Source organism: Oreochromis niloticus, linkage group LG8 (genome assembly GCF_001858045.2).
Source record: "Oreochromis niloticus isolate F11D_XX linkage group LG8, O_niloticus_UMD_NMBU, whole genome shotgun sequence".
In the NCBI taxonomy this organism is placed as follows: Eukaryota; Metazoa; Chordata; class Actinopteri; order Cichliformes; family Cichlidae; genus Oreochromis; species Oreochromis niloticus.
The window spans coordinates 1,333,384-1,359,504 of NC_031973.2; the positions used below are offsets into that span (position 1 = coordinate 1,333,384).

A 26,121-nucleotide genomic window follows, 5' to 3' on the forward strand; every position below is an offset into this window, starting at 1 on the left:
CCACAAATATCTGCCAGTCAGTTGTCTCAAAGCAGTCCTGTAACCCTCAGCCTCACTGTCCCATTTGTAGAAGTCCCTGGAAACTGTTTTTTCCTGTTTATGCCTTTGAGATGTGTTGGTAGTGTTTGGGGGGGGGTGTTAAACAGCTGGAGAACTGAACTGGAGGTAAAAAGGTCCGACTTTGATGGTCAGCAGCTTGAGGGTCTGAGAGCAGTGTGTTTTTAAGATACGCACATCCATAGCCTAAAAAAAAGTTAACCATAAAGCACACACCTCCTCCCCTTCTCTTGCCTGAGTCCTTCGTTCGGTCTCCCTGGTAAACAGTGAACCAGTCCAGCATGATGGCGCAGTCGGGGACACTGGGCTCCAGCCATGTCGCTTTGAATGCCAAAACACAGAAGTTCCTTATGTCTTTTTCACGCAGATTGTCTAGTTTGTTGTCTAGACACTGAACATTTGCGAGTAGGATGCTGGGCAGAGGTCGTTTGTTGTTTCTCTGTTGGGTTCGGCTCAAAACTCCGGAGCGTCCATGATGTCGCAACCTGCTGTAAAGTCCGAACTGGATGATGAAAGTAACTCCTAAAATGTTTTTCTGGTATACCAAGTATATCATTGTGCTGTACGCACAGAAAGAGCAAATAGTAAAAAAATAAATAATAAGATTTTTGCTGAGATGACTTCTAGTTTTCGTCACTGCAGCCACTTTACAGCACAACTAGATCAGGATGATTAGGATGCTCTGCCTCCCATTCTACTTTTAAATACTCTAGGAACAACAAGTAAGCCTGCAGTGTGAGAGTGAATGGGGTGATATGGTACAATAAGATAACTTCTCACCCCGTATCATCCTCATACATAAATATGACATATCCTGAACCTGGAACATGGAACCATGGTATGAACACAACAGATGACCTGACCTGAACTAAGGGAAACAGAGGACTTAAATACATAGGAGGGTAATGAGGAAAGTGGAAATGCAAGAAGAATACTGCTGATACAAATGAACCTTAGTCTTGCTTCCCCTGTGGCGTAAACACACTAAACATGGAACACAAGACTGTCAAAATAAAACAGGAAATATGCTGACACTCTGACTTAACAAGGGAACAGGGAAGGGAAAATGGGAAACAAGACACAAACATAACTACAGAACATATATAGAAGGCATGACGGGCTGGGGAGAACACACATAACAGCTCGAGAGACATGGAATGAGACAAAAGCAGAGAGGGAGTGGGGGACACAAAGGGAGACAAAGACATCACAGAGACACAAAGGGCAAGGGAGACTTAAACACAGGGGACATGACAGACTCGCACACTGAAGATACGACACCATAAACAACACAGTGGGGAGACACCATCATGGGACAAACCTAAACAGACAAGAACTAAATAGGGAAACAGAACTCTAAGACAGAAATAACAGAAGGTTAAACTCTGTACAACATAAACTAGAACAGAATACAAAAGGGCACAAAATTCAAAATACTGGGTCAAAAGACCCAGCCCATGACAGAAATAATATTTTTACAGTCAAATTTGCAGATATTTTGTTCCCTCTTTCTAAAATTAATCATGTTTCAAGTTGAATGATGACTGGTTGCCATCATTACAGTTGGAAAAAAAGTCTTTTTGTTCCCATCATTATCTGAAATGTACATGAGGTAGGCTTGTTCCTCATTTTCTTTTTTAAATTTAAATTTTCATCTGTACATCTGATCAGAGAGCTCTAGGTTTCATATCTTCAGCTAGTTGATTGTTATTAAAAGTAAAGCTTAAATAATCTCTTTGTACTTTCTACAGTCACACTGAATTTCCTGCTGTTCATCGCTGCCTGAAGGTAAAAAATTCTTTGGAATAGACCGTATTAGATTGATTTTTAATGATATGATGTCATTCTTACAAATGTGTCAGAGACTACTGCACTGAAACAGGCGACTCCTGCTGGAGTCAGCTCTGCTAGTGTTCAGGTTCTCCTCCTATTTTCATTTTTAATTGCACAGCTCTGATCTTAATTAATTAATAGTTTATTATAATTAACTATGCATAACTGTTCTGAGATTCATTAATTTTAGCTATGAACAAAATAAATCTGTTGGGACACGATCATCTGAGCTCCTCTCACCGCCAAACCCACTGTACACCCCCACCCCCCACTGACCCCCCTTCAATTCCTCGCATTTTCTATTTGTATTTCTCTTGAGTCTCGCTTTTAGAAATATTAAATTAATGTAAGCAATCATTATTGGATATGGTTTTTGACTTAAATATAGGATACCAAATTTCAGTTAGAAAAGGAAATTGCACGCTTAATTACGCATGAGTTTTGCAAGAAAACCTGACAAGATGGAAACAAGATGGAATTTTTCAAAAATTTTTCCTTGTTTCAGTGAGTAACAATAAGAAACAAAAGTCAAAATATCCTATGCAGTTTTTTTCATTGCAGACCTGTGTATATAGGACCTATATATATATATATATGTGTATATATATATATGTATATAAATGTGTATATATATGTATATGTATATACATATACATATATGTATATACTATATATACATAAATGTATATACATATACATATATGTATATACATATACATATATATATACATAAATGTATATACATGTGTGTATATATATATATATATATATATATATATATATATATATATATATATATATATATACATATATATACACATATATACACACACACACACATATATACATATATATATATACACATATATACACACACACACACATATATACATATATATATACACATGTGTATATATATACACATATATATATATACATATGTGTGTGTGTGTGTGTGTGTGTATATACACACACACAGTGGAACCCCGACTTACGAAATTAATTCGTTCCCGAGGGTCTTTCGTAAGTCGAAGCACCCATTGCGCGTTTTGAGTGAGGCGATGCTGAATGATAGGCTATATGCTAACTAGAACAACAATATGTTGTTCAAGTGGAACAGCGAAGCGCAAGTACGGAAGCCAAGGGGTTGTCACATGATTCGGAAGGCATTGTGGGCATTGTAAGCTCAGCCAATCAGAGCCAGTGGATTTCGTTACCCGGGCATTTTGCCAACACGGGCAGAAATATTGCCGTTCAGTGCCTTCGTAACTTGAATTTTTCGTGAAACGGGGTATTCGGAAGTCGGGGTTTCACTGTATATGTATGTATATACATATATACATATACATATATATACACACACACACACACACACACATACATACATACATACACACACACATATATACATATATATATGTGTGTGTGTGTGTGTATAATTTTCATTTTTTGCACTATTCTTGCAGTTGACAGTAGAAAACAGAATGTGATTGCAGATTTGAAATACGGAACTTCAATGAAAAATGTTAAATGCTACCTCATCTTTACACCTGTGTATTTGGATGTAGGAGACAAGGATTCGGATATTATGGAAGTGGCAGCTCTGGGCCGACCTTTCACCTTAGGGATGCTCTACAGTGCCCGGAGAGATAAACTCATCCCAGGTAAAATGTGACCTGTCCAAATTTGTTGCCAGATCACTTTTTTGGCCTGAATCAAATTGGATTTTTACCCATGTATGTCAAATTCCAAGACAGTCACTAAAACAGCAGCAGTCCTGATATTTAGATGTTTATTAACATTGCCCTGCATAAAAAAAATAACATTTCTCTTGTTTTCCACAAAATAATTAGCATTGTAAGATGAAAAAGGGAAGACCATCTCTGAATCAAGGAACGGGCCTGTCATGGTCCTGGGTTGGTGACCCAGTGTTTTGAGTTTGTGTCATTATTGAATTTTGTTTACCTTTTCTAGTCTTTTGGTTTCTGTTTCTGTGTTTTCTGGTTGCTGTCTCCCCTGTCAGTTGTATCCCCTAGTCAAGTCCGCTTCTGTCATATTTCCTGTTTTGCTTTGAAAGTCTGTGTCCTATGTCAATGTATTGAGTTTTGCTTCCCCTTGGTCTTGTCATGTCTGATGAGTCCCAGCTGTGCTCTCCTCCTGTTTCACATTCCCTAATTACCTCAGTATATATTTAAGCCCTGTGTTTTTCCCTGCCAGTTGTCGCATCCTCCACGTTAGTTGTGTGTGTATCCCTCGTCTTGTATCGTCGGATCATATCAAGTCACCAAGTATTCTCGGTTTAGTTAACCTTCCTAGTTGGAGTTTTGTTTTTTTGTGTGGCCAAGTTTGTTATGCCAGCAAATAAAGCTGCCACTTTTGAGTCAACTATTCTGTCTCGGAGTCCTGCGTTTGCGTCCAGCCACTGTCAGCCACACAGCTCATCGTGACAGAAGGACGTGACCACAACATGGACCCAGCAGACTCAGGTCACCTCAAGAGAGAGGTGGACCTTGCTTGCATCCTCGGACTGATGAATCACATTAACCACGCCTCGGATTTGTAAACATTTAGTGTCGGATTGAGTGCAATATTTGAAAGAAATCCTCACCTGTGCCAGTTCTCCATAGCTTTGGAGTTCAGCCATTCACTGATCCAGGCTAAGGAGGTAGTCCAAGCCTGGGAGCTGACCCAATTCAGCCGCCCCTGCCTTCCGTGCGGCCGGCCTCCAGATATACTTCATCAGTGTTGCCGCCGCTGCCATCTGCATGGCTGGACACCTATACTGCTTCGTCTCTCACAGCTCCTGAACTGTGTTTTGGACTGTTTCCTCCGCTCCTGTGCCTTTGGACATTTTGATTTGGACTCAGCCCCTCCGTCCTGGACCCCGATCGCCTGCCCTGGTCTAGTTGTTCTCGTTTGTTTTTAGTATTTTTTGTTTTGGGCTGTCAGGAGCCAGCCCTTAGTACCCCCCCTCCCTCTGTCATGGTCCTGGGTTGGTGACCCAGTGTTTTGAGTTTTGTATCATTATTGAATTTTGATTTCGTCCAAGGGCCTAAGGGTACATCTTTCACCATCCTACAATGCACCCGTTCCCCAACTCTCTGTGAATGGTACTCCTTGCCATTGATCAGTGGTCTTTGATCAATGGTCATGGAACTGACCTCACAGCCTATAGTTCATTTAGTGGGCCTGGTTTTAGTTTTTGTGCAAATGTACTGTTTATAAGGTTGGGGAAACCTGCAGTCAGCTGAGACTGAAGAAGTCACTTGGATAAGTGACGAAACATTTCTCCCACAAAACGCTACGTCCAGATGAACAGAATCAACCTTTTGGGGTTATGAAACTATGTTACTACCATGTTACATGCATAAAAAGAAATTGGTTCTTGAAAGCATCATGATCGAGATACACATCCAGAATTCAGAGCAAAGCTACACTATTATAATAAAACCACAACCATTTGCTATTAAAGCCAAATCCAAAGATAACCTGCGTCTTGCTCTTTAGCATTAACACCCTTCAATGCTTTTGTTTCAAGGGTTAACCCAAATTGATCACAAGCACAAAGTAACACGGCACAACAGCTCTGCAGTGGCACAGCAGGAGAATCAGATAATATGCTGACAGTTAATAACAGTCTAATGCTATTTTCAATTATCCTGATGGATGATGGGAGGCCCTGAAAATCTCTTACCGCTTTATAACTACAAGGAAATGTAATCAACCTACAATTTACACTACCATAGTATCCATCCATTTTCTTAAACACATTTCTAATTTACGTGGGTGGAGTCTTTCTCAGTTGAAAATACAACCAGGAATGGTTGGTGTTCCTCTGTCATAGGACAAATAGAGAGAGACAGGCATCCATTCACACCAACATTTACACCTCAGCCAATCTCGAAATACATTTTTGAAATCAGACTGTAATTCTTTAGTACAGTGTGATCACCACCTTTCTGTCACAATCTATGCAGCTTTCCAAGTGTGTAGCTTTTAACAATTTTACCAGTTTTAACTATTGTTAAATAATGTAATAAGTTATAAATATATGACACTTGATGGGAAACAAATATTTAGCTTATGAGTCAAATCACTTAGACTTTAGAAGGCATGTCATATATAAGAAAAGTTAGATTTGTATGTATAAGTAAATGCATGAAATAAAGTCACTCTGTCGATAACATTCTTAAGGATTTTTTAAAACCAGTTTGTGGATCTCATGTCTTTAAGGTGTCACACTGTGGGATGATAAAACTCTGAAGGAGAAATTGGTGGAGAATGATCAGCACAGCAGTGAGTTTGAAGTCAGTGGGACAGATTCCATCGACAAAAAGTCATCGCTGCTGGACATTGATGCTTCCCTGAAGTTCAGTTTCTTTGGTGGACTGTTTGAAGTTGGAGGATCAGCCAAATATCTGAAGGATAAAAAGAAATCTGACAATCAGAGCCGAATCACCCTTCAGTACAAAGCTACCACCAAATTCAAACAGCTGATGTTGACTCCTGATGAAACCAAAAACACCCAACAAGCAGAAAATGTGAAACATTTGGCGACACATGTAGTCACAGGAATCCTTTATGGAGCAAATGCTTTCTTTGTGTTTGACAGTGAGAAGTTAGATCCTAAAAACATTCAGGAAATCAAGGGAACCATGCAAGCAGTGATAAAGAAGATCCCCTCATTTAATGTTGACGGGAAAGTTGACATCAAGCTGAGTGATGAAGAAAAGACTGTGACTGATAAATTCACCTGCAAATTCTATGGAGACTTCATTCTTGAAAGCAACCCTGTAACATTTGAAGATGCAGTGAAGACATACACCCAACTTCCAAAACAACTGGGAGAACACAAAGAAAATGGTGTTCCACTGAAGGTCACAATGATGCCTCTGAAGATTTTAAATCCCAGAGCCATTGTGTGGATTAAGGAGATCAGTGTTGGACTTGTTAGAAAGGCTCAAGATGCTCTGAAGGACCTCTACAATCTGGACATAAGATGCAATGATCTGCTGGAGGACAGAGTGGGGAGAAGCTTTCCACAGATAAAAAAAAAGTTGAGCACATTCCAGGAGCTCTGTGAGTATTACAGATCTTCACTTCAGAAAACAATGGCTGAGAAACTTCCTTCCATCAGGGCAGGTGAGGAAGATGAGCAGAAATTAGTGAAAGTGTTTGATGACAGAGACAAATCCCCGTTCAGTCAGGAGAGATTAACCAAGTGGATCGAAGATGAAGAGAGAGAAGTCACCATCATCAGGTACTTTGTAGACATGATGGAGGGAGCAAAGATCATCTCAGATCAGTCTGAGCTGGACAGAGAGGTGTTTAATCCAGGAGTAGAGGAAGTTCTCTGCTTTGTTTTCACCTCCCTGAAATCCACTGACCCATATCTGCAGAACATGTCTGACTACTTGGAGAAAAAGAAACTGGAAGGTACTGATGGTAACACTCCACCTGCCCAGGACCAATGGTACTTCTCAGATGAAGTGATAAAGAAGATGACAGAAAAGGCCGAAAAGCTTGCCAAAAAGCAGAAGGAAAAAAAGAAACGCTCTTTCCTAATAGCAGCCATTGCAGATGAACAAATTGAAGGAGGAATTTTCCGCACATACAAGAACACTGTCCTGGTATCACCCTGATGTAAGTACTTTTTTATATATTTGTTTTCTCTTCTGAAGAAAAATGGTGCTACAACCACACTTGTTGCCAAACACAGTATTCTGATTGGCCAGATCTGTTTATCTGAATCTGAAAAATCAAGCTTGTTACAAAAAATAAAGGTTGCAAATTCATACAGTAAAATTGTGTACTCATTACTATTAAGAATAGGTGTCAAGTCAAGTCAGCTTTATTTATATAGCACATTTAAAAGACATCAAGTGTCAGCCAAACAGAGAGACAATAGATGAGGTAAAAACATGACAGAACATCCATATATATATATACACACACACACACACACACAAACAGACTCTTATATACACTTGTTTGTAAAGGTATATATGTACACGTACATATGCACATACATTGACATGAATATAAGTATACACATACACACACACTCACTCACACATACACATGGGTGAGTCAGAAAAATATATATTTGATGCATGAAGTATTTGCAGAAATTTTATGCTTCCAACATGTAAAAGCGTTAAATATTTCTGAACACAACACTGATTTTACATTTGAAGTTTCTAACCAGACAGTTTTGGTTTTCATTATTCAGAAAGAAACATTGAACATGCTGCTCTTTCGTTTGATATAGGCCAACTAAACATACCAATGTAAATCTAAAAGAAGACATAACACCATAAATAATGTGACACAAAATACATTAAAAATATCCACACATCCATCCATATATTCAAGTTTATGGAATTTGCCATTAACTAACTTATTTGCTTTTATTTGCTTATTTATTCATCTAGACTTTAAGTGTATTAAATAATTTTCCCTTTAGTTTCTCATTTATTGTTTTTTGAATATATGCATTTATTTTTTGCCACATTAGTTTTCCTCTGCACTACCTTAACTTTTATTTCTGCTTCATAATTCAGATGATGAGGCTAATGTAAATGAGGAGTAATACAAATAAAAAAAATTTCAAATAAAATTCATTATAATAATCAGATCTATTCAGATCTGCCATTTAGTTCCCCTGATAGTTGTTCTTCATTTGATTGAAGTTTAAAAAGACAAGCTGAGGTTTGAGGATCAAGATCTGAAAGACCTGCAGTGGACAGATTAAGGAGGAGTCAGTGACATCATCACGAACTATGATTTGATCTGGTCTCATTCTCTCCATCAGAGGACTGTGAGATCCCAGGTTGAGAAGCAGCAACCTGACCATCCTGAGAGATTTGATGCAATCCATCAGGGTCTGTGCAGAGAGGAGCTAACTGGGCGCTGTAACTGGGAGATGCAGTGGAGTCCCTTTCTTTTTGCTACTGTTTTTGTAGGTGTTTGTGGCAGACGACTATATACGTCTTATGTAAAGTTTTTTTTAGCCTCAGCTGGTTTGCAATAACTTTTCTTTTCTCTCTTTTTGTCATTTATACCATCTTTGATCCTGACATTTATCTTGATGAAAGCCTTTAATTGTTTCATGACTGGTTAATCCAAGCTTTTTTTCTTTGTGATGATTTGATGAGTTTTGAGTTTTTCTTTGTATTATTTTCTTCGAGCATGAGATTAGAATCCAAGAGTATGTAAAAATCAATCATTTGTATTCTAACTGGTTGCATTTGATCAGCTGATTGATTAGAAAGCATTTATTCAATTTCAAACATTTATATTTGCTTTTTTATTTCATTTGATCTAAAGCTTCTGCCTTCTGCCTTTTCATATTTGCTGTTTTCATAATAGAACCACTTTGTTGATAATTCAATATGAAGATTTTTAATTTTTAGATTAAATATCGAGTAATTTTTTCCCCGGTTGATCGATCATTTACTGTCTCACAATTGAAACATGAATTTAAAAAAAACAAAAACATGAATGAATGCAGTTATAATTTACACTTCATGTATGCTCATACTTACATCAATTAAAATGTCTGAAAAATGATAAATGTTTGTATTTTGCTTGATTCATTTTATTTGAATACCCATGATACCTGACTTTTGACTGCGGATATTTTTTTTAAATAAAAAGTCAGAAAATGAAGAAATAATAACTTATTGTAGCTCAAAGTGACGTCGATCAGTGAACCATGTTGTTTGACTAACAGTTAAAAACACAAAGATGTTCAGTTCACAGTGAATACAAACGGGTTTTAAAAATCTTTGCAGTGTTAAACCTTCCTTAAATTGTGTAGCTGTATCTATCCAAATCTGTGTGTCTACTATATTGTCTAGATTAATGCTGCATGTTGATAATACAATGACTGAAAATGTTTCATGAGTTCTGTGTGGACGTGGCAGCAGCAGCAGTTTGTGTGTTTGTGCTTCTTCAAATAAAAGAGAAAAATACATAAACCTTCAGTTCTGTTAAACCTCCCAGCATTTCCACAGGCTGTATGTACGGTCTACCAGCTGGAATCTACAAAGCTGGAGTTCCACATATGAACGTTTTCTTATCAGAGAGAAAACCCAGCAGCAAACACTGTGATCTGTGCTGAGTGACGCCCTCTGCTGAACACATGGTGGAACTACAAAAAGTGGTAAATAAAAAGCAGCTAAAGACAAGCCGATCACTCAGACCAGAGAGAGAACAAACAAATGAAAGCACTCAGACACACAGGGTTTAAACTAACAGAGCACACAGCAAGGAGCATAAAACAAAGAATTACGTGGAGAAAAAAAAAAGTACTGGACTGCAGCTCTTAATCTTTCACGTAGTGTGCTGTCTGCCTTTACGAACACTTGTGAAGGAATGGGTTGTTGTAAAGAGCTCACTGAATTTGAAGGTGGGTGTCGGGGGAAATTCCCAAATAGAAGGCTGCCAAGTAAAACAGAGACACAGTGAGACAATATAATCAATCACATGTACATGGGTGAACGTCTCGAGAGAGAGTCACACCGTATGCTTCTTTATTGTAGGTTATATAGGCATGCGGTTAACACAACAGGGCGGAGGCAGTCTCTGCCTATTCTCAGAACGTAGATTGCTTAACAGACAAATGCATATCTTGCTAAAACATTCTGTTCATACTATACTAAACGTCTGCTTAAGAGGAACTTTCCGTTCTTCTTTACACAGGAACTTGTCTTCACAGGCATTTGATAAAGCATAGACAAGGTTTCCTGTTTTTTATGTTTATCAGGGTGAATCGTCATTCAAAGTTTACACGATTACAAGCAAAGCATATTTGAAGAATAAACAAAATCTTTTCACATTTCCCTCCTGTTGTTTGACTTTCACACTAGTTAAAACACCATTGGTTTATTATCTGTGCATGATTTCTTGCAGCGCATTTTTAATCAGCACGTCATACATTGGTGTATCACAGCATTTCAGTGTCAGGGGGATCATCATCATCTTCGTCCATGGGCAGTGTCAGGTATGCCTGCACATGAACTGCAACAACTTTATTAATCATTGATTGTACACATGGCAAGATACAAGAAGTAAAACAACAGAGTAGGAGTAGAAGAACTCCTACAAAAACCAGTGCTTTTATTAAAAGAGATTTCCAGGAACCACTTAACAGCCAGGTAAGCCAATCTTCAGTGTTCGTGACGTAGTCCTGTTGCTGAGCGTCCCTGAGTTGTTTCAGCGTGCGTAAGGCGTCGGTCATGTTGGAAGAGTGAACATTATCTGGAATGTACGTACAGCATGTGTTGTTAAAGAGTATACAGAGTCCTCCTTTTTCAGCCAGAATCATGTCCAGTGCGACTCGGTGTTGCATCACAGTTATGCGCAGGGCATCAATCTCTTCATTTTGTTGATTGTTGATTTTGCACGAGGCATTCAGGAACAGTCCAAAGCGGTAGTCCAAAGTTTCAATTCTTAACATGTTCTTTCCGGTGCCCACCCATGGAAACAGTGAGTGGAGGACCTTTTGTCCGGTGGTCCAAAGCTTAAATTCCTCTGGCACATCACTGCCATAGATGGGGTCATGTGGTTGCACTGCGGAGACGTCTCGTCGTCGTCTTGTATAGGGATGGGTATCGTTTAGGTTTTATCCGATACCGGTGCCAAACCGGTACTTTTGAAACGGTGCCGGTGCTTAAACGGTGCTCAAACCGGTGCTTAAAGAATGGAGAACACAAACTTTGTCCAAAAACCTCTCATGTTCAGCTGTTTTTTTTGTAAAAAGATAACAATGTTAGCCTTTTCTGCAGCTATAGGGCATATATGGTCTCACTCTTGGCTGGAAGCAGTGCTTAAACAATGGAAAAAACACAAACTTTGTCCAAAAACCTCTCATGTTTAGCTGTTTTCCACTTTTTCTTTGGTCATTTTAGCCTTTTTGGCCAGGGTGAAGGGAGTATCTGCCATCAAACAAGAAGACAGCCGCATGTAACTACGACGGTGTTTGCTAGTTCACCTTACATGCATTAATGTAATAACGTGGTTAGCGTACTCAACGTTAATTACACACGAACAACATGAAGCTACTCACGCAGAGAAGAACGGCTGCTGCTGCATCGTCATCCGTCATCATTTCTGCTACGCTGACAGGGCTAGGGGCCAGGACTCTCCTCTTTTGGGGGGATGTTGCTAACTCCAGGTCCGCTAACAGGCACCACACCCGCAGTAGATGTGCACGGTGTGAGGTCTCGCAGCAAGCTATCAAACACGGCAAATTTCTCGGCTTTAAAAAAAAAAACGCTATGCGTCGCCAGGTGTTTCATCAGATTTGAGGTGTTACCTCCTTTGACAGTATCACAGTATCAGCTTAAAGCACTTGTTGCAGGCTGCTGAGTTTGCACCTTTTGCTGTGAAGTACAGCCAGACTTTTGACCGCTTCTCCTTGGGCATTTTTAATCTGTAGCTCTGCTCTGAAAGAACGTACGTACCTGGCCCCGCCTACTATCCTCGGAAACGTAAAATGATTGGCTAGAATTGGCTCAGAAAAAAAAAGCACCGAAATAAAGCACCGAAATGTGCGCTGCTTTTCGGTCTGGTTACTACCGTTTATGTCAGAACCGGTGCCATCATGGCACCGGACACCGGTACCCATCCCTAGTCTTGTAGTCTGAGAGCTATTTACAGCTGACATCCTGAAGGTGTGATCTGAAATGAAGATTGGGGCACAGGTGCCCGTCCATCCGGGTGGCAGTATGAAGTAGGCACGTTGTCCACACAGCCAGGCCATTCCTTGCACCCAATAGGTGCCGTTGCTGGGCGCGGACGTGTTTACAGGTGCGCCCTCTCCGCTGGCAGCGGTTTGGTTACAGTTGGTGGTGTTGCCTAGGGGTCTGTTACCGTTGTCTTGTCGGTAACACATGGAGTGGTTCTTCCCTGGGGTTTGGTCCAAGAACACTGGGAAGTGAATGGACGTGTTCCGATTCGTCACGTTGAAGTTGATCCAGAAAAGTTGGTCACACGTTCCATTGTCAAGTCCAGCGTCTTCAATGGTGATTATCTCGTGTTGGGGTGGTCCCTGAAAGATACTAAGGAAGTTAAGCGAGTAGATGGTAGATGAGCTTGTCTCGTTGATGATGATTTTATTATGCTGATAGCCAACGCCCGAAAAGCTGGCGGCACGTTTGGCTTGTGTTTTGTTCTTTATTGTCCTCGAAAAGTGCGAGGAGTCCTGCTAGGAGCAGGAGGACAGCTGCTAGGACGGCGAGTGTCTTCATGACAGCCAAACACACCTAGATCCTCGGGTGAGTAGACTACTGGCGAGAAGTAGAGGGCGGGATATACCCAATCAGCCCTCTCTTCACCAGGTAGATCACCAGAAGGTAGGGGTGCTGGAGTCTATGAGTCTGGGCTGTCACTCACTTTCTTGCAGTGGCTTTGGTGAATCCAAGATGGTCTTTCTGCTATCTTACAGGCGGTTGGTGTGGTGATAAGCACTTGGTATGGGCCTTCCCAGCGGGGCGAGCTCCAATTCTTTCTATGGAGAACTCGAATCAGGACCCAATCACCTGGCTTCAACCTGCAAGATACTGGAGAAGATTCAGAAGGCAGTTTATTGTTCAAAACAATATCTTTGTTTTCTAGTAGTTTCGACATCCATTCTGCTAGTGTGGTCTCTCTGATTGATTTATCTAAAGGTTCACTTGTGATTGGCAGTGGAAATGGTCTGCCATGAATGATTTCAAAAGGTGTGAGTTTCTGAGAACTCTGTGTTAGTCTCATCCACATTTTTACTAGGCCTATACACTCAGGCCATGGTCTCCCTGTTTCTTCCATACATTTTCTAAGTCTCTGTTTTATTGTGCCGTTAGTTCTTTCCGCTAATCCTGCACTTTGCGGGTGATAAGCACAGTGATTTTTGATGCTGAATCCTAGTGCTTCAGAGACTTTGCTGATTACCTCATTGACAAAGTGTGTCCCATTATCTGATCTTATCAGAGTGGGGATGCCATATGTTGGAATAAAATGGTTACATAAGCATTTTGCTACTGAAATGGCATCCGCTTTCTTTACTGGGTAGATTTCTGGCCATTTTGAGAATACGTCTATGATCACTAGAGCGTATTTTGAGCCTTGACATTCATTTAGTTCAATAAAATCCATGTGAATTGTGTGAAAAGGATGAGGTGGTATGAGAAAATGACCTCTTTTTGGTCTGAGATTCCCTTGTGCATTGTGTTTTTTTGGCAAATCATGCATGTTCTGACAAATTCTTTTGCTGAAGTTTCGAAATTTAGAGTGTAAAAGTGTTTTGGAGATTATATCACCTATCCCTCCTGTTGACACATGGAGAGTAACTCCATGTGTCACTAAGGCTGCTGTTTTGTGTAGAGATTTTGGAAGTATTGGTTTTCCTTCACAAATCATCAAGTCATCTCTTAGTTGCGCTCCGCATTTCAGCCATTTCTTTTGTTCAGCTGTGGGAGCTGCTTTTTGTTCATCCTTTGTCAGTAAAATTGTTTCCCTTTGTAATTTCATAGTCATTCTTCTGATGTGCTGCACACTACACAGAGAACAACAACAAGACACAACTGAAGGTGTTGTTCTTGTTTGTTCTCCTTGAATTTTAGAATAAAGTTATTACATCTGCATTAGTAAATCATATGCCTAATCATTATGTGCCACTGTGATCCACAAGTATGATCACAAATTTATTTTCCAAACTTACTAAGCAAACAAACAAAAATAAAACAAATTGCCTATGGCATCATCAAGGCTTTGCGTTCATATTAATTGAGTGTAAGCTGCTTTCTTCATTGCAAGTATTTATTACAATACGGTTTAATTCATGCATCTTATCACAGAGTTTTTTTTTTTTTTTTTTTTTTTTTTTATAACCTGTCCCGTTTGGTTCTTTTGCCATCAGAATTATTGTCTAAAGGCGAAGAAAGATGCCCAACGGATTTACTTTACCAAATGGACCATCCCAGCCTTGCCGTAATGGTCCATCTGATTTACCTTTTATTGTTTATTTTATTTTCACTTGCTGAATACGGGACAGACTTGACTGGTGGAAAGAAAGGGGAGAAAGAAAGAGGGAAAGAAAAGAAAAAAAAAAAAAAAGAAAAAAAAACCTGAGAAGAGGGACGGGGAAAAAGGGCAAAAAACAAAAAACAACAGAATAAGCAGACAAAAAAATACATATCGATCACCTGGATCACCTGTTGAGAAAGAAAAAAGAAAGCAAGCAGAAGAAGACGAGAGTAATAAACAAGATCACAATAATATATGGGAATATGACAGTAAATACTAAATATTAAACATTATGGTGCAGCACGTGAGATCGACAGCGCACAGTGTGCTTTGAGGTAGGAGCCCAAAAGGGTGTAGTTTGTGTGTGATCACCCGTGTGTACACCTGTGAGCATGAACGCGCTTGTTTTTAAAAGGTTCCTTCATGTAATGATCTGCTAGAGGGTGTGGGGGGCCACTGCCCCGACCTCCAGGGCATGAAGCAGGTATGGAGGAGATCAAAACTCCAGACATCCAGAGGCCCCCAGAACACAAGAGACCAAGGAAGACCAACAGAGGGGCAGCCGCGCCACTATCCCAGAAAGAGCTGAGGAGAGTCCCAGATGAGGGGTCACTCAGCAGCCGCGGAGCAGAAGCCAGGGGGGTTGCAGTGACGTGCCCGTGAGCTCCGCCGGCAGCCAGCTGTGCCTGAGTGACCGAGCCCCGGGCCGAGAGGCCGAGGGCACCCCATCCCCGAAGTGGCCCGAGCGAGCCCCAGGCTCCATGCCCCGATAAGCAGCCGCCAAGGAGTGAGCCGGTGGGTACCCGGGCGCCCACCCCGGACACAAAGAACCACCAACGCACCGATGTCTGAGGGCGTCTGCCACCGGCAGGGGAAGTGGTGGGGGAGATAGGCCTCCAAACCTTGGAGGGCCTGAGATGTCCCCAGAGAGGTGGGGTCTGATACCCAACCTGACATATAGACACAGACAAACAGGCACACACAGATACAAACATCCATTCCCACCCTCATGCTCTCAACACTCACCCAACGTGGAGACAGACAGAGAGACACTGTACACACAATCACACTCCCCAAGCGTACTCTAGGCCCCGGGTCTAGGTACCCTTGCCCCTGGAGGGGGAAACTGCGCCCAGACCCAGGTGGTGTTACCCTTTTCCCTGCGGTGGGGAGAAGCAGACTGCCCCGACTCCGCAGCAGCAGGGAGGTCCCACATTCCAGACCCCAGTCGGACGGCCAACTCCTCCTCCTAGCCCCCCCGCTCCAGCAGGCCGCAGAGAACGGGGGTGTAGGAAGACTCCAAACCTCCCTCCACCCGCTCATATGTAGTGTTGATGTATGTGTGTTCTAAGGTGCATTTAAAACCCAGGAGGGCATGGAGCTACCTGCCAGAGCAGCAGGTAAGCGTATAGCCCCTCCTGCTAGCCCTCAATGTCTACGTGTATTTAAAATTGAGAGGTGGGCAGCGACGCCAGGGGTAAGGTGTACACCCTGGTGGTGATTGGAATCCGTGTAGCGTGCCCACCCCCAAGATCCTATATGTATGTGTAATGAGAGTGTGAGTAATGTGAATGTCTAAGTTGTGGGATAAAATTGAGGCAGAGGCAGCCAGAAGGGGACAGAGGGGGGGGATGTCTCCTCTGCACCCTGGTGACACACCCCTACCCCAAGGCCCTGCATGTGTGGGTGATTGTGGTGGAGCGGGAAGAGGGAGGCAGCTGGAGATGGGGAGGGAAGGAAGGGAGGGGCAAGTGACCCCTCCCTGGGGTCAGCTCCCCCGCTGACCCCAGTAGGCACCCCCATACTCTGCAACCCGCCAGGGAAGGGGGGGGCCCAGGTCCATCCAGACCGGGGCCCAGTGCAGCAGCGCCGCCCGGCCCCACAGAGCCCGGGACAGTCCACCTGACCCCACCACAGAGAAAACTGCACCCACCCCATCATCCACTCATCTTCCAGACTACACAAGACAATAGACGCCCAGGCTGAGATCTTCCTCCACCTCTCCTGTATCTCCCCCTCCTGCAGAGAGAGTTCCTGAAGAGAGGAAGGCTCCTGCAGGATGTGACAACCTCCCCCACCAGTCGAAGAGCCCCCCAGGTGGTTCGATGCACAGGCGGCACCCTGCGCCAGGACTGGGCCCCCATACACCCACCCGCCCACAACCCCGGCAACACACCAACCAGGACCCAAGCCCCTGAGGCAGGCCAGGGCCCCAGCCCAGAGACGGAGTGCCCCCAGAACCTCACGCCCATCCCGGACCCACCCAGGGGCAGCCAGGCTACCAGGTCAGTAACCCACGTCCGTCAGCACAGACCCTCCCCTAGCCCTGCTGCACGCAGCCACGAGGAAACCGTCACCTAAGAGCCAACAGAGCCCCTAATTGGCCATGACCGCTACCCCGGGTTGAGCCCCCAAGGAAGATGCTCCCGGGGAACCCCCCGATGCCCTAAGCCTGTCCCTACCCCCACACCAATCACAACAGTGAAGGTGGGACCAAACTAAGACCCCCCACCCCCACTAGGTGATGGAGCTGATCAAAGGAGCCCAGAGCAATTGATCTGATGTGGTGGCAGAGGCTGTATCAAGACTAATGTGATCTAATAGATAATTTCTATATTGGTTAGAATTAAGATTATTTTTATTTTTCCAGTTCATGAGGACTGTTTTCTTGGCTATGCATAGGGCAGTGAAAACCATATGGGCTATATTCTTTTCCGGAGTGACATTATCTAAGCTGCCCAACAAGCACACTAAAGGGGAAGTTGGGATGTTACATTTCAGACACTTTGATAAGTCTTCACATATCTCGCGCCAAAACTTCTGAACTGGTGGACAGAACCAAAGAGCGTGGATATAATTGTCCGGTGAGTTGGTTTGGCAGTGTGAGCAGTTGTTGGTAGACGTAAAGCCCATCTTGAACATCCGATGACCTGTGTAGTGCACTCTATGTAGTATTTTGTATTGAATTAATTGAAGACTGGGATTTCTAATTAGATGAAAAGTTTTTAAGCAAATCTGAGACCAGAAGTTTTGGTCAAAGTTAACTGATAAATCCGCTTCCCATTTTGCAATAGGAAGTGATATTGATTCATCTGTTTCAGAAAGCATTCTGTATATTTTGGATAGTAATTTGGGGGTTTTAAGAGTAAGAAATTGAACCACACTTGGTGGTGTTTGTAGTTCAACTTGACCTGGTTTAAATCTCTTTTTTACTATGGATTTAATTTGCTGATATTCTAAAAATCTTTTCTTGTTGATCCCATATTGTGTAACTAGTCTGTCAAATGAAATAAATTCTGTTCCTTCTAGTATATGTTCTAAATATTTGATTCCTTTACTACTCCAATCTGAAAAGTTTATCATATTATTGTTTTGTAATATGTCAGGGTTGTTCCAGATAGGTGTACGTTTGCATGGGATTAATGAAGACTCAGTCAGCTTCAGAAACTCCCACCATGCTGTCAGAGAGGAGCTGATGTTGATGCTTTTGAAGCATTCATGTCGTTGGATGTTTGAGCTGATAAATGGTAGATCTGAAATCTCTAGATTATTGCAAAGTGCTTGTTCTACATCTAGCCAAGGTTCATCTAAGAGGGTATGTTTTTGCCATCCTGAGATAAACTGAAGCCTGTTGGCTAAGAAGTAGTGCTGAAAGTTAGGTAGTTCTAATCCTCCTTTATCCTTGGTCTTTTGTAGTGTTTTTAAGCTTATACGTGGGGGCTTATTTTTCCAAAGGAATTTGGACATATATGAATCTAGAGAACTGAACCAATCTCGCGGCGGTTTAGTTGGGATCATTGAGAATAAATAATTTATTTTTGGTAATATCATCATTTTTATAGCGGCAACCCTTCCCATGAGTGATATGGGTAGACATTTCCACCTAGCCAGATCACCTTCTACTTTCTTTAAAAGTGGGATATGGTTTAATTTAGTTAGATCTGCAAGCTTGGGAGAAACATTAATACCTAAATATTTTATATTTCCCGATTGCAGTGGAGTAGAAGAGGAATTATGGAAGGAGCAATTAATCGGAAGGACTGTGGATTTTGACCAGTTAATTGAGTAATCTGATATTCTTGCAAAAGATTTTATCAGTTCACTCACCCCAGAGATATTGGTTTGTGAATTTTGGAGAAAGAGTAACACATCATCCGCATAAAGGCTGATTTTATGTTCCATGTTCTTGCATTTTATGCCCTTAATTACTGAATTCTGTCTAATTGCTGCTGCTAGTGGTTCGATAAAAATTGCAAACAGTGAAGGGGAGAGTGGGCATCCCTGCCTGGTGCCCCTCAGGAGACAGAAGCTGGAGGATGTCTGGTCATTTGTTCTGACACAAGCTGTTGGGGAATTATATAATATTTTTAACCAGTTGATGAAAGAAGATCCAAAACCAAATTTGTGTAAAGTTGCAAATAGAAATTTCCAGTTAACTCTGTCAAACGCTTTTTCTGCATCTAAAGATAATATTGTAGTTTCAAGGTTTTTACTGTATGAGTAGTCTATCAAATTAAGTAATCTACGTGTATTTGTTGATGAGTGCCTACCTTTTATGAATCCAGTTTGGTCAGGATGAATTAAGAGGGGGGTTATTTTCTCTAGTCTCTTTGAGAGAGCTTTGCAGATTATTTTGAGGTCTACATTTATAAGGGATATTGGACGATAGCTTGAGGGATATACAGGGTCTTTGCCTGGTTTTAGCAGGAGATTTATGTTTGCAGAATTCATATTTGATGGAAGTCTGCCCTTTTCTTTGATTTCCAACAACGTTCTGTAAAAAACTGGTGCTAGAATCGTCCAGAATTCTTTGTAGAATTCTGCAGGAAAGCCGTCTGGACCTGGAGCCTTATTATTGGGCATACTTATCAGGGCTTCCTGGAGTTCACCTGGTGTCAGTGGCGAATCCAGTGCCATTGCTTGAGTGTCTAATAATTTTGGGAGAGTTATGTTGTCTAAAAACTGATCAATTTCCTTTTTAGATGGGTTTATTTGTGGTGAATACAACGTTTTATAGAAATCCCTGAAAATGTTGTTTATTTGTTTCGGGTCATATATTGTGTTCCCAGATGAATCTTGAACAGCACATATAGTTGTTTTTTCTTTATTTATTTTTAGCTGGTTTGCTAGAGATTGACCGGATTTATTACTATGTTCATAATTTTGTAAGCGTAGTCTTTGTACTAAGAATTTTGTTTTTTTATCAATTATCTCATTTAATTCTAGTTTTGTTTTGCGTATTTTGTTCAATGTTTCTTGATCTTGGTGGGACGCGTAGGCTTCTTCTAGGGATTTGATGGTTTTTTCTAATTCCTGAATATTTTTGTTTTCTTCTTTCTTTTTATGTGATGAGAAAGAAATTATTTTACCTCTCATCACAGCTTTCCCTGCTTCCCATAAAACAGAAGCTGATGTTCCGGGAGTGTCATTATAGTCTAAATATAAAGTCCATTCTTTTTTAAAGTATTTAATAAAGTCTTCATCTTTAAGCAGTGATGTATTAAATCTCCAGTTTTTACTTGGCGTAGTATTATTCTTGTGCATTAGTGTTAAAGATACAGGAGCATGATCGCTGACAGCTATAGGGTGAATCTCAGTGTCTGAAATGTCACTCAGCAGTGAGCTGCTGACCAAAAAATAATCCAGACGAGAGTAGGAGTGATGAACATGTGAGAAGAAAGTATATTCTTTACTGGTGGGGTGAAGGGAGCGCCATGCATCGCAAAGACCAAAGTCGCTCATATACTGTTTGATTATATTTGTGGACAGCCAATTACGCTGAGTTCCTGCTGTATTGAGCCTATCCATTTCTTCATTTAGTCCAAGGTTGAGGTCGCCTCCAAGAACAAGTGTGCCATCTAAGTGTTCAGAGAGTGCACTGAAAAAACCGTGAAAGAATGAGGGATCATCAACATTTGGACCATATACACTTACAATACATAGCTTTTTATCAAGTATAGATAGTTTAATGATTAAGAATCTGCCCTCTGGATCTATAACTGTATCAAGTACTGTGAAATTAATATTTTTATGTATTAAAATTGCTACTCCCCTTTGTCTAGAATTATAACAAGCTGAGAACACATTAGGAAACTCAGGTGTTTTAAGTTCATTCGAACCTTTAAGAGGTCTGTGGGTCTCTTGTAAAAGGACAACATCTGCCTGTAGTTTTTTGAGTTGGTTAAATATTTTTAACCTCTTTTCTCTGGAGCCAGCTCCGTTTACATTCCATGTAACGAATCTTAGTGCACCCATAGATATGTTTGTATAACTAGGGGTGTATGCTGTGTGTGTGGCTTAGACAGGTGGAGAGAATACATCACCTGTTCATAAATAAAGAGAGGGAGAGAGAGAAGAAATGTGTGGCGAGATGCTCCCTGAGTCTGACTATGTGTGTGCATATTTACTAATATGAGTAGTACGCTTGACTTAAGTGTGTGTATCCTATACGACTGTGTGCGCTGTCTGTCTGATGTAAATGTGCTGCCGTTGAGCGCATGATTGTGCGTGATCGTGCTGTACGTATGTGTCGAAATAAAGGATGTTGTTTGTGGATGAGTCTGGAAGCAGGTGATCGAAGCAGTGAAAGAAATAAAGAAAGAAACCAAGGACAAGGGTGAGCAGCATAAAAACAGGAGGGGGAAAAAGAGAGAAAAAAAACGAGAAGGAGAGAAAAACAACAACAACAAAAAAAAAAAAAAAAACCCGGAAATATTCCAATCATACCGTTGACGGAGAGTGACGGTGTTAATTCTGCTATGAAATCACACTTAAGATGCGATTTGATACTGGTAAGTTAAACAGATGTTAATGTTAAGTTAATGAAAGTTAGTGTGAGTGGATAGGGAAAGGGTGTAGCGGATTCTTATCTGGTGTGAAGTTAATACAGCCACGGAGTGATGTCGGGGTCGCGGTGGAGCTGTCCGTCCACGTACAGCCGGTCAACAGCGATGACAGCGCGGGAGCCCTTCTGGATGAAGCTGCGTCGGATTGGGAAGAGGACCCTGCGTCGTTCCAGGATCTCTTTGGGGAACTGGTCGTTCACGCTGAAGTCCGTTCCTTTTAATTCCCTCCCGCGGCGTTTCACCTGTTCCTTTTGTTTGAAGTGGCCAAATTTGGCCACAATAGGACGTGGTCTCCCGGCCGGCGTCCTCACGGCCCCCAAGCGATGCACTCTATCGAAGGCAATGTTCTTTACGGTGTCCTCCGGCAGCTTCAGGTGGATTTTAATGAAGCTTTTCACCGTTGCCTCCGCATCCTCTCCGGCAGATTCTGGAATACCAGAAAATACAAGGTTGTCACGCATGCTACGGGCTTGTAGATCGATAACGGACTCTTTTATTTTTTTATTTTCAGTGTTTAGCTGGGTCACGTTATCGGTGAGAGATTTGACCGATTCCCGTAGCGTGGCATTTTCAGCGGCAAGCGTTTCCACTTGCTGCTGGCTGAACTCCAGGGATTCTCGCAGAGATTTAAATTCCCGGTGTAAAATCTCCACCAGGGACAGCCTCGCATCGAAACTGGACAATCGTTGGTCGATTGACTCCAGGATGTCTGCAATGTCTTTGCCGGCAGGTGATGTTGTGCCGGGGGAGTCTGCCGGGCGACATCTCTTCGATGACGGTGTCTCAATTTTGGCCGGGGAGGATGCACTCTGGGCCTTCTTCATGACTAAATCTTGGAAACAGCGGTCGATGTAATCTTGGAGAGCGTCTAAACTCTCCCCGTTGTCCTCCAGGGTGTTTAGAGATGATAGGACAGATGTTGTTAGTTATATGACAATTGATTAGTATATTTGGTAATACTAAAGCTTAAAGAAACTTTGTTCAGTTCTAAACTACCATTCGCTTAAATTTTCCGCCAAAATCTCCGGCGTCTGACGTCAGTCACAACATGTGACGCTTACCTTGTCCGTCACTTCCGTCACTTACCTGAAAGTGTCACAGAGTTCTAAATTCAACCTATCTCCTCACACACACACGGTTTCCTGTCACCGACAGGCACACATTTCCTGTTTCTGCAAACTCTGTCTTTCATTATAGTCTAAAAACCCTCTTTAATTCTACTAAAAACAATCTAAATCCCTTGATCTAAAAACGATACACCTTTATTTCACACACACTTTTAAATTGAGCTCTTTCAGACATCAGGAATCATCACACACACTGCCTTTTCTCTCAAACTTCCACTTGTTCACTCACTCTACTATGAACCTTTGTAGTGTTATTATTACTTATGTTTTATTATTTTTGTACAAATCACACCCAATCACTCAAAACCTACTACTCACAGCATTCACACAGTTAAAATCACTCAAAATATGCTTCCATACGAGTATTTCAGACATGCTTTTCTAGACATATAGAGGTCACTCACTGTACATCCACAGTAATGAATTCAAACTCTATTTATACAATTGTAGTGAGCAAAACCAGCATCTCCATGCGCGTCACCGCTCCTCATCAGCTTGGTAGTGTCCACATATTTAATTCAGCTTCTCAAACCTGTAGCTTTAGCTGTTGTATACAGGGTTTGGCTCATTAGTTGTTAGTATAGGTTTGCTCTTCATCTTAACAACGTCTCATCTAAGATGACAGGTTTACAAGCAGGTCAAGTGTCTCTATGCACCTGATTAGTGTAGTTATTTCCTTATTTTCTTCATCTCCTATATCATTGTACTGAGTTTGAGCAAACCTTAAGCTTGAATCAGACTACTTTTAACAATCTTCCACCTCACATCATAACTGACTGAGGTGCCTCTTCCTATTAATAGTATGTCATTATTAATGTTATCATTGTATTGTTTTTCCTTTTTTATAACAGCAATAGTATATTACAATACACTACTTTACTACTAATATACAATATTATATTAGTTTATATTTTATTATGTATCCATCACGGGTCTGTGTGAATCTGCAGCTTCACACCTTCCCAAGCTGGAGACATTTTCCTTGGCTGAACAATGACACAGCCTTAATATGCCTTATGCATCTCTCTTTTTTATTTGATATATTTTGTGTGAATTATCTGGTTTCACGCATTCTATTCATTCAGCTTGGTTATCTTCCCAATTTTGTTTCATTGCTTTAATTTAAGTTAACCTTAATTTAACCTTTTGTTTATTCCACTTCATTCCTCTTTCCATGCTTTAAAATATTACAACTCTTGTGTATGCTTTGATTTCTTTTTAGCTTCCTTTTCAGTATTTATTTCTGCTTGGAGGGTTACTATGTTTTTGCAGAAACGCTAATCTCACTCAAATACTATGAAATAGCAGCAATATTATAATTTGGCAGAAATATTACGTTTTAGCACAAATACTATGGCTTAGTAGTAATACTATAACATAACTGTTATACTTCGATTTTGCAGACATACTATGATTTGGCACAAATGCTATGATTTAGCAGAAATACTATGATTGAGTACAAATACTGTGATTTGGCAATAATACTGCTTTTTAGCACAACTACTGAGATTTGACTGAAATACTATGATTTAGCGAAATACTATTACTTTGTAAAAATACGATGCTTTGTCACAAATACCATGATTTGGTTCGAATACTATGATGTGAAACAAATACTATGATTTGGCAAAAATACTATGATTTCGTACAAATACTATGATTTACCAGAAACTTCTGCTAAAAGGTACTATTTCTGCTTTTTAGTAGAAATACTGTAATTTGGCAAAAATATTACGATTTAGCAGAAGTACTTTGATTTTGCAGAAATACTATGCCTTAGTAGTACTACTATAACATACCAGATATACGATGGTTGTGAAAACATTCTATGTTTTTAAGCAAATACTATAATATGGTAGAAATACTATGTTTTAGCACAAATACTATGATTTGGTAAATACTATGATTTGGCAGATATACTATATTCAGCACATATACTTCAACATAACAGAAATTCTACGACTTAGTAGTAATACTATAACATAACAGAAATATTATGATTTGGCACAAGTACTATGATTTAGTACAAATACTACAAATTGGCAGAAATACTGTGACTTAGTAGTAATACTATAACATAATAGATATAATATGATTATGCAGACATTCTATGTTTTTGCACAAATATCACAATATAGCAGAAATACTATGTACTAGCACAAATACTATGATTTGGTATAAATCCTATGATTTGGCACATATACTATGTTCAGCAGATACACTATAACATAACAGAAATTCTACGACTCAGTAATAACACTATAACATAACAGAAATATTAATTGGGCACAAATACTATAATTTGGCACAAATACCATCATTTGGCAAAAATACCATCATTTGGCACAAATACGATGATATGGCAGAAATACTATGATTGGGTACAAATACTATGATTTGTCAGAAATAGTGCATTTTACCACAACTTCTGAGATTTGACTGAAATACTATGATTTAGAAGAAATACTATGACTCCATACAAATACGATGCCTTGGCACAAATACTATGATTTGGCACAAGTACTATGATTTAGTACAAATACTATGATTGGGCAGAAATACTATGTTGCAGTACAAATACTATGATTTGGTAGAAATACTATGCCTTAGTAGTAATACTATAACATAACAGATATACTATGATTTTGCAGACATTCTATGTTTTTGCACAAATACTACGATTGGGCAGAAATACTATGTTTCAGTACAAATACTATGATTTGGCGGAAATACTATGATTTAGTACAAATACTATGATTTACCAGAAATACTATGTTTCTGCAAAAATACTATGATTTTGCAGACATACTATATTTTTGCACATATCACATCATTTTGCTCGAATACTATGAAATTGAAATAAAACCATGTTTTTGCAGCAATACTGTTTCTGCAAAAATACCATGATTGGGTACAAATACTATGTTTGGCAATAATACTGCGTTTTAGCGCAACTACTGAGATTTGACTGAAATACTATGATTTAGAAGACATACTATGACTTCGTACAAATATGATGCTTTCGTACAAATACTATGTTTTGGTTAGAATACTATGATTTGCAACAAATGCTATGATTTGACACAAGTACTATGATTTAGTACAAATACTACGAATTGGCAGAAATACTGTGACTTAGTAGTAATACTATAACATAATAAATATAATATGATTTTGCAGACATTCTATGTTTTTGCACAAATACCACAATATAGCAGAAATACTATGTTTTAGCACAAATACTATGA

The 26,121-nt window shown here is 40.4% G+C and overlaps 2 protein-coding genes across 2 annotated transcripts in view; both read left to right on the forward strand.

Moving 5' to 3' along the window:
- Window positions 1–26,121, forward strand: part of LOC100693624 (neoverrucotoxin subunit alpha) — a 179,660-nt gene that overhangs the window by 39,804 nt on the left and 113,735 nt on the right. The window lies entirely within an intron of this gene.
- Window positions 1,830–9,411, forward strand: LOC100692812 (neoverrucotoxin subunit alpha; the record flags this gene model as incomplete). Its single annotated transcript, XM_005471612.3, has 4 exons — window positions 1,830–1,845; window positions 3,459–3,554; window positions 6,124–7,533; window positions 8,705–9,411. Coding segments are annotated over 3 exons (1,521 nt in total), but the record flags the coding sequence as incomplete, so codon positions are not given.